The sequence below is a fragment of the Mauremys reevesii genome, linkage group 12 (assembly GCF_016161935.1).
Source record: "Mauremys reevesii isolate NIE-2019 linkage group 12, ASM1616193v1, whole genome shotgun sequence".
In the NCBI taxonomy this organism is placed as follows: domain Eukaryota; kingdom Metazoa; phylum Chordata; order Testudines; family Geoemydidae; genus Mauremys; species Mauremys reevesii.
In genome coordinates, this window is record NC_052634.1 from 1,331,480 (window position 1) to 1,345,771 (window position 14,292).

A 14,292-nucleotide genomic window follows, 5' to 3' on the forward strand; every position below is an offset into this window, starting at 1 on the left:
GCCCTACCCATAGGAACCCTAACCCTAGCTCCACGTGCCCTACCCATAGGAACCCTAACCCTAGCTCCAAGTGCCCTACCCATAGGAACCCTAACCCTAGCTCCAAGTGCCCTACCCATAGGAACCTAACCCTAGCTCCAAGTGCCCTACCCATAGGAACCTAACCCTAGCTCCAAGTGCCCTACCCCTAGGAACCCTAACCCTAGCTCCAAGTGCCCTACCCATAGGAACCCTAACCCTAGCTCCAAGTGCCCTACCCATAGGAACCCTAACCCTAGCTCCAAGTGCCCTACCCATAGGAACCCTAACCCTAGCTCCAAGTGCCCTACCCATAGGAACCCTAACCGTAGCTCGAAGTGCCCTACCCATAGGAACCCTAACCCTAGCTCCAAGTGCCCTACCCATAGGAACCCTAACCCTAGCTCCAAGTGCCCTACCCATAGGAACCTAACCCTAGCTCCAAGTGCCCTACCCATAGGAACCCTAACCTAGCTCCAAGTGCCCTACCCATAGGAACCTAACCCGACCTCCAAGTGCCCTACCCATAGGATCCCTAACCCTAGCTCCAAGGGCCCTACCCATAGGAACCCTAACCCTAGCTCCAAGTGCCCTACCCATAGGAACACGAACCCTAGCTCCAAGTGCCCTACCCATAGGAACCCTAACCCTAGCTCCAAGTGCCCTACCCATAGGAACCCTAACCCTAGCTCCAAGTGCCCTACCCATAGGAACCCGAACCCTCGCTCCACGTGCCCTACCCAAAGGAACCTAACCCTAGCTCAAGTGCCCTACCCATAGGAACCCTAACCCTAGCTCCAAGTGCCCTACCCATAGGAACCCTAACCTAGCTCCAGTGCCCTACCCATAGGAACCTAACCTAGCTCCTAGTGCCCTACCCATAGGAACACTAACCCTAGCTCCAAGTGCCCTACCCATAGGAACCCTAACCCTAGCTCCACGTGCCCTACCCATAGGAACCCTAACCCTAGCTCCAAGTGCCCTACCCATAGGAACCCTAACCCTAGCTCCAAGTGCCCTACCCATAGGAACCCTAACCCTAGCTCCAAGTGCCCTACCCATAGGAACCCTAACCCTAGCTCCAAGTGCCCTACCCATAGGAACCCTAACCCTAGCTCCAAGTGCCTACCCACAGGAACCCTAACCCTAGCTCCAAGTGCCCTACCCATAGGAACCCTAACCCTAGCTCCAAGTGCCCTACCCATAGGAACCCTAACCCTAGCGCCAAGTGCCCTACCCATAGGAACCTAACCCTAGCTCCAAGTGCCCTACCCATAGGAACCCTAACCCTAGCTCCACGTGCCCTACCCATAGGAACCCTAACCCTAGCTCCAAGTGCCCTACCCATAGGAACCCTAACCCTAGCTCCAAGTGCCCTACCCATAGGAACCCTAACCCTAGCTACAAGTGCCCTACCCTTAGGAAACCTAACCCTAGCTCGTTTTGCCCTACCCATAGGAACCCTAACCCTAGCTCCAAGTGACCTACCCATAGGAACCCTAACCCTAGCTCCAAGTGCCCTACCCATAGGAACCTAACCCTAGCTCCAAGTGCCCTACCACCAGGAACCTAACCTAGCTCCACGTGCCCTACCCATAGGAACCCTAACCCTAGCTCCAAGTGCCTACCCATAGGAACCCTAACCCTAGCTCCAAGTGCCCTACCCATAGGAACCTAACCCTAGCTCCAAGTGCCCTACCCATAGGAACCTAACCCTAGCTCCAAGTGCCCTACCCATAGGAACCTAACCCTAGCTCCAAGTGCCCTACCCATAGGAACCCTAACCTAGCTCCAAGTCCCCTACCCATAGGAACCCTAACCCTAGCTCCAAGTGTCCTACCCACAGGAACCTAACCCTAGCTCCAAGTGCCTACCCATAGGAACCCTAACCCTAGCTCCAAGTGCCCTACCCATAGGAACCTAACCCTAGCTCCAAGTGCCCTACCCTTAGGAACCCTAACCCTAGCTCCAAGTGCCCTACCCATAGGAACCCTAACCCTAGCTCCAAGTGCCCTACCCATAGGAACCCTAACCCTAGCTCCAAGTGCCCTACCCATAGGAACCCTAACCCTAGCTCCAAGTGCCCTACCCATAGGAACCTAACCCAAGCTCCATGTGCCCTACCTATAGGAACACTAACCCTAGCTCCAAGTGCCCTACCCATAGGAACCCTAACCCTAGCTCCAAGTGCCCTACCCATAGGAACCCTAAACCTAGCTCCAAGTGCCCTACCCATAGGAACCTTAACCCTAGCTCCAAGTGCCCTACCCATAGGAACCCTAACCCTAGCACCAAGTGCCCTACCCATAGGAACCTAACCTAGCTCCAAGTGCCCTACCCATAGGAACCCCAACACTAACTCCAAGTGCCCTACCCCTCGGAACCCTAACCCTAGCTCCACGTGCCCTACCCATAGGAACCCTAACCCTAGCTCCACGTGCCTACCCATAGGAACCTAACCTAGCTCCAAGTGCCCTACCCATAGGAACCTAACCCTAGCTCCAAGTGCCCTACCCATAGGAACCCTAACCCTAGCTCCACGTGCCCTACCCATAGGAACCCTAACCCTAGCACCAAGTGCCCTACCCATAGGAACCTAACCCTAGCTCCAAGTGCCCTACCCATAGGAACCTAACCCTAGCTCCAAGTGCCCTACCCATAGGAACCCTAACCTAGCTCCAAGTGCCCTACCCATAGGAACCCTAACCCTAGCTCCAAGTGCCCTACCCATAGGAACCCTAACCCTAGCTCCACGTGCCCTAACCATAGGAACCTAACCCTAGCTCCACGTGCCCTACCCATAGGAACCTAACCCTAGCTCCAAGTGCCCTACCCATAGGAACCCTAACCGTAGCTCCAAGTGCCCTACCCATAGGAACCCTAACCCTAGCACCAAGTGCCCTACCCATAGGAACCTAACCCTAGCTCCACGTGCCCTACCCATAGGAACCTAACCCTAGCACCAAATGCCCTACCCATAGGAACCCTAACCCTAGCACCAAGTGCCCTACCCATAGGAACCCTAACCCTAGCTCCAAGTGCCCTACCCATAGGAACCCTAACCCTAGCTCCAAGTGCCCTACCCATAGGAACCCTAACCCTAGCTCCAAGTGACCTACCCATAGGAACCCTAACCCTAGCTCCAAGTGCCCTACCCATAGGAACCCTAACCCTAGCTCCAAGTGCCCTACCCATAGGAACCCTAACCCTAGCTCCAAGTGCCCTACCCATAGGAACCCTAACCCTAGCTCCAAGTGCCCTACCCATAGGAACCCTAACCCTAGCTCCAAGTGCCCTACCCATAGGAACCCTAACCCTAGCTCCAAGTGCCCTACCCATAGGAACCTAAAGCTCCAAGTGCCCTACCCATAGGAACCTAACCCTAGCTCCACGTGCCCTACCCATAGGAACCATAACCCTAGCTCCAAGTGCCCTACCCATAGGAACCCTAACCCTAGCTCCAAGTGCCCTACCCATAGGAACCCTAACCCTAGCTCCAAGTGCCCTACCCATAGGAACCCTAACCCAAGCTCCACGTGCCCTACCCATAGGAACCCTAACCCTAGCTCCAAGTGCCCTACCCATAGGAACCCTAACCCTAGCTCCAAGTGCCCTACCCATAGGAACCCTAACCCTAGCTCCACGTGCCCTACCCATAGGAACCCTAACCCTAGCTCCACGTGCCCTACCCATAGGAACCCTAACCCTAGCTCCACGTGCCCTACCCATAGGAACCCTAACCCTAGCACCAAGTGCCCTACCCATAGGAACCCTAACCCTAGCTCCAAGTGCCCTACCCATAGGAACCCTAACCCTAGCGCCGGGAGACCTACCCATAGGAACCCTAACCCTAGCTCGGGGGGCCCTACCATAGAACCCTAACCCTAGTTCCAAGTACCCTACTATTGTGGAAAATTGACCACACGGTTGATTTTATATCAGACAGCCTGAGACACCTTTATTGTTACACAAGTATGCATACAGGGAGGGTCAGCGTGGCCCCACGCAAGGGGTTAACTGCCCTCCTTTGGAAATATTTTACCAAGCTTATAAAGGCTAAAACGGCAAAACGTAGATTCACAGGTAGCACGCGTATCACACTTCATTACCTTATTTGTATTATAATTTGTATCATAAGCAAGCTAATCAATGTCTTTGCCATTTTGGGTTTTTCCTATTATTGTAGTAGTTGGTAGTTTGACTGTTCCTTGCACCCCTACTTGCGGTTACATTTTGCAAAAGTCCTTGCCAAAGCACTTCAGTTACCTAGGTTGGCACACACTGGGGTCTCCTTTGCAATACTCCCCACCTAGTTCCCTTTCCCCAACTCCTCCTTTCCCCAGTGGTCAGCCTGCTGTGATAAACATGCCCATATAAGTATATTGCTTAGCTTCTGCTTTTGCAGGCCCAGGCCAACAGCCTGAGCAAAACAGCCTGAGCAAAGGTTAGCTAAAATCAGCCTGCCTAGGCCTGAGTAATAGTGTGTGACCCCTCAAAATTCCCTATCACTACCCATAGGAACCCTCACCCTAGCTCGCGGTGCCCTATCCATTGGAACCCTAACCCTGGCTGGGGGTGCCCTACCCATAGGAACCCTAACCCTGGCTGGGGGTGCCCTATCCATTGGAACCCTAACGCTAGCGCTGGGAGCCCTACACATAGAAACCCTAACCCTGGCTCGGGGTGCCCTACCCATAGGAACCCAAACCGTAGCTCCAAGAACCTTACTCATAGGAACCCTAACTCTAGCGACCAGAGCCCTACCCATAGGAATCCTAACCCTAGCTCGGGGGGCCCTACCAATAGAAACCCTATCCATAGCTCAGGGTGCCCTACCCATAGGAACCCTAACCTTAGCTACAAGTACCCTACTCATAGGAACCCTAACCCTAGTGCCGGGAGCCCTACCCGTAGGTACTTTAACCCTAGCTCGGGTGGCCCTACCCATAGGAACCCTAATCCTAGGTCGGGGTGACCTACCCATAGGAACCCTAACCCTAGTGCCGGGAGCCCTACCCATAGGAACCCTAACCCTACTTCCAAGTGCCCTACCCATAGGAACCTTAACCCCTGCGCCGGGAGCCCTACGGATAGGAACCCTAACCCTAGCTCCAAGTGCCCTACCCTGAGGAACCCTAACTCTAGGGCGGGAATCCCTACCCATAGGAACCCTAACTCTAGCTCCAAGTTCCCTACCCTTAGGAACCCTAACCCTAGCTCCAAGTTCCATCCCATAGGCACCCTAACTCTAGCTTGGGGTGCCCTACCCATAGGAACCCTAACCCTCGCTCGGGGTGGCCTACCCATGGGAACCCTAACCCTAGCTCCAAGAGCCCTACCAAAAGGAACCTTAACCTTAGTCTGTGGTGCCACCCACCGTAACCCCCCTAGCGCTGCTGCAGCCCTACCAGGAACCCTCACCCTAGCTCTAGAACCCTAACCCTAGCTCCATCCATTGGAACCCTAACCCTAGCACCAAGTGCCCTACCCATAGGAACCCTAACCCTTGCTCTGGGTGCCCTACCCATAGGAACCCTAACCCTAGCTCCAAGTGCCCTACCCATTGGAACCCTAACCCTAGCTCCCGGTGCCCTACCAATAGGACCCTTAACCTTAGGGCGGGGGACCCTACCCATAGAAACCCTAACCCTAGTGCCGGGAGCCCTACCCATAGGAACCCTAACCCTAGGTCTAAGTGCCCTACCCTTAGGAACTCTAACCCTAGTTTCAAGTGCCCTACCCATAGGAACCCTAACCCTAGGGTGGGGCGCCCTACCTATAGGAATCCTAACCCTAGGGCTTGAAACCCTAGCCATAGGAACCCTATTCCTAGCTCCAAGTGCCCTACCCTTAATATTCCTAACCCTAGGACGGGAAGCCTTACCCATAGGAACCCGAACCCTTGGGCAGGAAGGCCTACCCTTAGGAACCCTAGCCCTAGGGCTGGAAGCCCTACCTATAGGAACCCTAATCCTAGCTCCAAGTGCCCTAGCCTTAGGGCTGGCTTTAGGCCTATTCCACCAATTCCCCCGAATTGGGCCCTGCGCCTAACAGGGCCCCGCACCCAGTGAGAATCCCTTCCCTGGGTCGAGGTGCCTTTTTAATTTTTACTCACCTGTCACCGCTTTGGGTCATCAGCGGCACTTTAGTGGTGGGTCCTTCACTCGCTCTGGGTCTTCGATGGCACTTCAGCTGTGGGTCCTTCGCTTATTCTCCATCTTCAGCGACAGTTCGGCAGCGGGTCCTTCGTGGCCACTGAAGACCTGGAGCGAATGAAGGACCCACCGCCCAAGTGCCACCAATCACTCAGAGGACTGCCCAGTGAATACAAGCCCCATGTGTTTTTTTTCCATGTGGTGTTTTTTTAAGTCATCCCTGCCAGGGTCCCATCAAAACTTTTTGAATTGGGCCCCTGCACTTCCCAAAGCCGGCCCTGGTGTTCAGCATATGCAGCTGAGAGAGAGCAGCACTCTCTAAGGGAGCTGGAAATCCAAGTCAGCCAGGGCTGCGGGGAGGCTGTTCCCAGCCCACAGCTGTGCCGAGGTCGCTGGGTGAGGCGATTTTGATGCACCTCAGCCCAGTTCTTAGGTGCTCAAGTCACAGAATCCACCATATCAACTGGGACTGACTGACCCCTTGTGGGGCCTTTCAGCAGAGAGACAGTGGGGCCTAGGCTGTGATACCGCTCCCCTGGCAGAGCGTCCTGCCAGGGCAGGACGAGATGTAGGGGTGAGAGGCTGGGCGGAGCAGGAGAGGGGGAGGATATTCAAGGAACTAAGTTCACCCTTGCGAGTGTTTTGGCATCCAGTCACATGCACCCTTGGTCACATGATGAGCCATGTTCGCTTGCAGGAGGAGATGGTCTTCTACTACTACAGTAACCACAGCGTTCCCGTGGGACGCTTCCGGCCCCGAGTGCAGTGGTTGGGGGATGTGGCCCGCAAGGACGGCTCTGTGAGGCTGCAGGATGTACGGGCGGACGACAGCGGGACGTACACCTGCGAGATCCGGGTGTTTGGGCGGAGCAGCGTCTTCAAAAACTACACCGTGCTGCGTGTGGGCTCTGCCGGACGGAGAGGTATGCACCCTCCATTGCTCGCTTATGCCTCCCCTTGGCTAGCGGTCAATTTCACAGCAGCCTCACCGGTTCACCCCTTCGCTTGGGGCAGCCTCCCTCCCCTTTCCCTGAGCCAAGTGTCTCCCTGCCCTTCCGTCTCTAGTGCCAGCTACGCCTGTCTGGTCTGGCCCCAGGATGGGGCTGGGTTGGCTTGAGGGCCCCGTGGTCATGCCGTCTGCAGCCCTATGCAGTCACAATGATGTGCAAGCAGGAGTGTGGTTCTGGCTCACCAGGGCAGGTTTGCCACCAAGTGTGAGAAGTGGGGCAGAAATCCCAGGTTTGGGAAGCCCCTAGGCTCTATGCTGTGCTCCCTGGGGACGGATCTCTGCCCCAGTCCTGTGGGAACTCACCAATCTGTTACAAAGGGGAGGAGACAGCCACCTCCCCTGGATGCCTTTGGGGGTGATGTGCCCCTCCCCAGGTATTGGGCACCCATCAGCATGGGCTGGGCAGAGACTGACTCCTGATGGCTAGTGTGCTGGGGCAGAGACACCACTAACCCTACTGCATGTGTCTCTCACCCCCAAGGGTCCGGATTTGCAGGGGCCCAGTACTCTGAGAGCACTGGTAGCAGTGGCTGGGGGGCCATCCTGGGCTATGTCTGTGCGACCACCTTCCTGGCCCTCCTGTTGGGACTGGGGCTGAAGAAGTTTCTCCAGAAGCAGAGGTAACAGGCCCTGGCTCCAGGGCCACAGGCCAGGAGGGGAGAGGGGGACGCTGGCGGGATGTGGGTGAATTTCAGCACCTGGGGAATCCTGGCCTGTGACAGCTTGGGGTGACCACACACACTATCCTCTGCTGCCCCCTGGTGGCTCAATTGTGTCTGATGGGCTTGCCTTGCCCTCTCCTCTCTCATCAGCGCAGGGCTGCTCCCCGGGTTCCACACCGTGCTCCTTTCCCCGTCCCTGCCGAACCCGCCTGTTCTGGGAGCGCTCCTGGCAGGGAGGGTGGGGGTGTCCTCTTCTTGACATGCCTGATCCCGCATTGCCCTGGTTCGACAGACAGATCTCCTGTCTGGTAGGGACGGGAGGCAGAGTGCTGGGGTCCCAGATATCCTGGCCCATGTGCCCCTGCATGGCCCAGGTGGATGGGGAGGAGCTGCATCCCTGGCTGTAGCACTGCTGTGCACCACAGGTTGCAGCGAGGCCAAGGGGTATGGGGTAGATGCAAGGCCAGTCACTCAGAGTGAGAGTCACTCTGCACCTGAGCATGGGTAGAGGCCCAGACTCACCGGTATGGAATGGCTGAGCAGTGGACTTGGTCTTTCCTTGCTCCTTTCTGTCGCCAGGGGTTCCTGAGCAACGGGAAGGCCAGAGTGTCAGGGGAAATGCAGGCAGAGCCAGGCACTAGCTCTGGAATTAACACCCTCAGGTATGGAGGGGAGGGGTGGAGATGATGGCTCCTGGGGGAGCAGGCACAGCTCTTCACCTGCATGCAATTGATATTCCTTCCAGACCTCTGGAGAGCGGGCCCCTGTCGAGGAGTCGGGATGACGGCAGCCGGGATAAAGCAGAGGTGAGAGCTCAGTCTCTGCTTGCCAAGCTAGTGGGGCTAATGTTGCCGGACGCTGTAACAGGGAAATGCCAGAATCCAGGGGATATTCCTGGAATAAAAGGAGGATTCGGGACAGCCGAGCTGCTATCCAGCCTGCCCCAGGCACTGAATGCGCCTGTTCACACACGCCTAGGGCCAGGCAGGAAAGCCTGGCATTTGTTTTGCTGTATCATTGGCCTAGGGTAGGAGGTGATTGGAATAAACCCCAGATAATTCCATCCTGCCGGGACTCCTAATTAGGAGATAATGTCCACGGAGCAGAGTGAGCTAATGGGCTCCTGCTGCTCCCTAAATGCCCAGGCAGAGGCGAGAGCTTTATTTTCAGGTGTGGGGCCTGTGACAATGTTCTGTCCCAGCTACTTTGTTGCTGGTGCAGCCCAGGACTGATGTAGGATTTATCGTGGTATCGGAGGGACGTGGGAGAAGAGCTGCTATGTTCTAGAGCAGACGACAGTGTGCGATATAACTAATGGAAGGGCAGTGCCGTAAGTTAGTGGTTGGGCCGGGGCAATGGGAACCAGGGCTCTGGAATTCTAGTTCCACTTTAGCCACCTTGGCAAGTCACTTCACTTCTGTGCCTCAGTTTCCCTGTCTTCAAAATGGGGATCAGGATCCTGCCTTACCATGCATGGGGCTTCGTTAATGAATGTCTTCAAAGTGCTTTGATGTCCTCAGATGACAAGCACCAGAGAAGGGTAAAGTGTTGTTGTGGCCTTAAAGGTACAAAGGCCCTGACCACCCACTGCTGAATAGACTTCAGTGGGTGGTGGGGACTTTGCATTCCCAGGATTTGTGGGGATCTGTTGTCCCATTAGAAATAAACAGGCCCTTTACTTTGTCTAACAGTGTATCAGTTTGTTCAGCTTTCATCAGAGGATACAAGGGTTTTTTGACACTAGGTACTATGAAGGCAAGGGGTTTAGTATGAATCCCAGCCAGCACAAGAGTCACCTCTGCAGTGACACTAGCTAGGATAAGCTGATCAATGTGCTCAATCCTCATGCTTCAGAGCATTAGCTGCTCACTGGGGTCAGGAAGGTGTTTCCCCCAGAGGAGAAGACTGCCCCATTGGATGTGTTATGGGGGCTTTACACAGCTCCCTCTGCAGCATCTGGTGGTGGTGGTTGTCACAAGTTAGTGGGCATCAGTCTGCCCAGGCTGGGGACTCCGCTGGCCACCATGCACTGTATTTACTGTAATGTAGGTTACCCGGGTGGCTACTTTGCTGCAGCTGTGTGGGTAAGTGCCCCCCTCGCCCAGCATGTCTGAGGGGGTGGGGAGGGGAGCAGGCCGAGGAGTTTGGAGCAGAGCTGGGCCCTCCGGTGAGCTATTCAGCATTTGTCTATCATCCTGCCCACCAGAAGCTGGGAACTCTCAAAACAGAGGCTGCCTGGTCCTGCTCTGGAGAGCTCACCAGCTGAAATGAGCCTCTGGAAATACTCTCTGGAACGGGCACGCCACAGGCCACACAGTGCCTGAGTCTCTTTCTGATCTTCCTGGCAGGAAGGCATTTACTCCCTCATACCCTGTGCTGAGACGCTTCAGGCTGGGCAGGAGGCAGAGCTGTGGAGCAGAACCGACGCGACCTACGTTACCATGGTGAGCTCTGTGTCAGGAGGTCCAAGCAGCTGGGGCAGGAGAAGAGACCAGGGTCTCCTCAAAACACAGGGCCTGCCATGCACTGGCATGACCCCACTGATACCCACTGCAGGGCACAGCGCGGGCCGTTTGCCTCCAGCCCTCCTCTCTGGAGGTGATGGGGGGTTGGGGATGCAATGCCAAGGGTGACTTCTGGATGCACACGCAATAGAACTCTCTGTGTAAGGCAGGGTCTGCTCCCTCGGCAAGGCAAGGCAAAGCAAAGGGGACCTGACCGATGTCGTGAGTTGATCCAACTTTTTAGTATAGCTCAGGCCTAACACAGCCCTCTGGCTCTGACAGCGCTGATGGCTTTGCACCTTGTCCCCTACAGCACCCCTCTGCCGCTTTCCATGGGGCGGGCACTGCACCGCTGGAGAACAACGTGTACGTCCAGCTGCAGAGGAAGAAGATCCCAGTGGAATGGCTGGATGGGGGGAGACTGGGCACTGAAGGAGCCCAAGAAAGCAAGAAAACCTGTGAAAAGTCCAACTGCCCAGAGGAGGAATTCCCTTGTGCCCTGGATCGGGGGGAAGCACCTCTGAGCCCAGTCTGGCATGACAGCCAGGGACGTTGACCTCCCGCAGGGACAAACCCTACCCACTCCGTCAGTGTGCCGCAGGGCTGCACAGGGCATGGGCCGTATCACTCTCGCTGTCCGGGTTATAATCTATTTGTGCAGCACCTGCCAGCCCCCACCAGGTCGGGCCCCATTGTGCCCAGCGCTGTGTAGACTTGCTGCTCCTTGAGGACATTTTCGAAAGGGTCATTTCACGCTCTGATGGGGCTGCTGCTGCTTTCGCGTCTGCACCATGAGCCCAGCGCGGCCTGGCCTGCGCACAGGGCAGTGGGAGGACGCTCCTTGCTAACTGGGGCGGGCCAGGAGCGTGGCACACGAGGGCAGTGAAGGTAAATGGACTTTGCTCTGGTTTCACCCTCATTCTGCGGGCGGGACAGTGCCCTGTGGCAGAGCTTCCACTCTCCGGCTGGGATATTGGCCGATGCCGTCAAAACCCAGTGAGAGAGAACTCCAGGGAGAGTCCCACCTCCAGACAGGGAGGAGGGGCTGGTCGGGTGTTGGGTGCCCTGCAGCTGCCTGGGCTGGCCTGCTGCATGGGCACCGAGCGGGCTCTGGGCTGCCCGCCTGGCACCTTCCGCCAGAGCCGCCTGGGAAACAAGCAGCCTGACCTCCTGGGGAAATAGCTCAGTTGAACTGTAGCAACCCCAGTGCTGTGTGTGTATAAACAGACGTGCAGCACCACCCCATCCCTGCATGTGTTTCTGTCTCCATCTATACACTTGCAATAACTAGGAATATTCTAGATCCGTAACGCCAGGGCCGGGGGCTTTTACTCTCTTCTACCTGGGCAAAATCTGCATCTGAGGTTCCAAGTTGCTGGCAAACAACGGGACTGATTGAGCCCCTTATTTCTGAGCGGGTCGATGCCCTGCCCTGATCTCTTTCCTTGCACTGGGGCTAGAACCCTCCCCCAGAGCACAGCCTCTGCTGGGGCCGCTCACCCGCCCGCCCGCCAGGCGCTATCTATAGCTGTTTGACACCTCCACGTGCAGTGACCTGAGATGGGCTCGCTCCATTCCTGGAAAGGATGGGGGACCACTCCCTGCTCCTAGCCTGAGCGCTGGCACATGGGCCAATGCAGCAAAAGTTGCTCTATGCTGCAGTCGTTTGTTTCACATTGCCACCCCACTCGTTTTTTGTTGGTGAGGTGGACTAACCAGCGTGAGTGGCTTAAAAATATGCCAACACGTTTTTATTGACGTTGAAACAAACATAAGGCTGTAAGTGATGACTAAGGGCCTGTTAGGTCAGAGCTAACAGTGCCCCAGCCAGGAGTGCCTGGGGCTATTCAGTGTAGCCGGGAGATGTCATGCTACGCAAGCAATAGATCTGCTTAGTGATTTAGTATATAACAATCCTGTACTTTAATGAACAGTCTGATACTTCAGGTGCCTTCTCTCTGGCAGGGTCACGAGGCCCTTTACAAACTATACGCAGTGCTCAGCGCATCCGTCCATCCGTCCGTCCCCCACAGTTCTGCTAACCTGATTCCAGGGCGAGTCTCATGCTATTTGGTTTGTCTTGAAGCCCCGGCTCTGAGAGTCCTGTCGCTGTGTGAGAATCTCAGCTCTTGTTTAACGAGAGAGACGCTTCTAGCCCTCATGGTTGCAAGGAAAAGCTTGAAAATGTGACCCAGGTGCAACCTAAAGGCTTAGACATTTGAAGGCAAAGAAAGCAAAACCCAACCCCAAATCTCACAACTTTTAAGCCAATCTCATGATTTTGGGGGTCCGATTTGTGATTTTCGACTGCCTGGGCCTGGCACCACTGGCCGATGTTGCCAGTGTCTCAGTTCATGGCACCTCCTAGCTGAGCAATGGACTGTTGCCAGCATAAGGGCAAGGAAGGAGGTGCTGAGCACAGCTGGGAGCCTGATCCTGCACGAGTGCTGCTGTCTGCCAAGTCCTGCCTGGCAGGAGGGAACAGGGAGCTGAGCACCTCGCTCGCCTGACGAGGAGCCTGCTTCTCAGACACGTGTGCTCCCTTTCCTCTTTATTCCCTGAGCTACTGTGAGTAAAGGACTGACCGTGCAAGTGGTTGAACCTCTCCCCTGCTCAGTGGAGGTGGCCTCTGCTCGGATGGCCTTAACCTGTTCCCCTTTTTGACCCAGCATGGTTCAGAGGGGTGTAGTAGGGAACACATGGGCTCACGCTCCCACATCCTGGGGACCAGCACCCCTGTGCTCCCTACTGCACAGGGATCAACGCCACCCCGCGAACTGTGCTGTGTGGGGAAGGGGAACAGGTTAATGCTGTCCACGGAGCAAAGGCCACGTGCTTGCATCTCACAGGCTGGTTTTCATGTCACAGTTGGCACATGCTGTCTGCAGGGATTCCCATGCCCTGGCTTCTCCCAACACATGCATTCCACGGCTGATGTATGAACTCTCCCCAGCATCAGCCGACTAAAGCCCTTTCCCGTGTTGCTGCAGGCTAGAGCCCCTTTCAGTTCAGAGGCACAGGAGGGGGGCAGCCACGTGATACACAAGTGATACACTGCCGGGGGCTGCCCAGCAAGCCTCACTCATCCACGGGGTGCCGGGGATTCACCAAGCTGGGCCCGCATGTTAGGGACTGTGTTCTGTGGGGGTGTTCCCTCCGCTCCCCGGCTGATGAGCCAAAGTACAGGGTCTTACTTGTGGGTCCTGCAGCATCAATTCCCTCCCCAGCCGTACTCATTTGCCCCTGGGTGTTAGATTAGATCCCATTCCCTCATCCCACCCATCAGTGAATTCAGTGCTGGTGAAAAACTGAGGGCCTGGCAGGGCGTGCTACTTCCAGGTATGGTGGGGGCAGGTGCTGGGTGAATGTCCCTATGCTGCTCCCTACCGAGGGAGTGAATGTCCCAATGGAGCACCAAGGCCCTGGAGAGCCCATCAGCCTGTTGGAGGTCGAGGTGCAGAGTCAGTCTGGGACACGCCCAATGGCATGAGCCACGGAGTAGCTGGGAATATCTTGTAGCCATTCAGGTTGGATGCTCGCCCTGCTCCTGAGCCCTCACTGCCTGCCCCCTCTGCACGACTGGGAAGAACAGCTGTGAGTGTCATGCTGGCTGGGATGGGAGGAGTGAGCGCGCACCCTTTGCTGCAGCCAGAGCTGTTCTCAGAGGCCACATGGAGCTGTGAATTCCCTCTGTCTGGGCCGAGCCTGGTCTCAGCACCGCCCGGCGTCTGCTGCACGCGGAGAGCCAGGGCAGGCTGTGCTCTGCAGGAGAGAGAGGCCAGAGATGGGCAAGCTCCATCCACGGGGCTGGAGGAGAATTCTGCCCCCAGAGCCTAGGAGAGGGGCTCATTGCTGCATGGCCTGTCAGTGCGGCAGCCCCAGACGGGTGTGGCTGATGCTCCCCAGGGTGGGGGATGAACAGAGTTCAGATGTGGGCTTGGGCC

At 56.2% G+C, this 14,292-nt stretch overlaps 1 protein-coding gene across 1 annotated transcript in view; it reads left to right on the forward strand.

Annotated features, from left to right (window-relative positions):
• Positions 1-11,505, forward strand: part of JAML (junction adhesion molecule like) — a 45,857-nt gene extending 34,352 nt beyond the window's left edge. The window contains exons 4-8 of the mRNA XM_039496708.1: positions 6,871-7,096; positions 7,664-7,802; positions 8,590-8,650; positions 10,193-10,288; positions 10,662-11,505. Of these exons, the coding sequence (XP_039352642.1) occupies positions 6,871-7,096; positions 7,664-7,802; positions 8,590-8,650; positions 10,193-10,288; positions 10,662-10,904 (765 nt within the window). The 3' untranslated portion in view covers positions 10,905-11,505. The remainder of the gene's footprint in view (positions 1-6,870; positions 7,097-7,663; positions 7,803-8,589; positions 8,651-10,192; positions 10,289-10,661) is intronic.
• Positions 11,506-14,292: the final 2,787 nt, after the last annotated feature.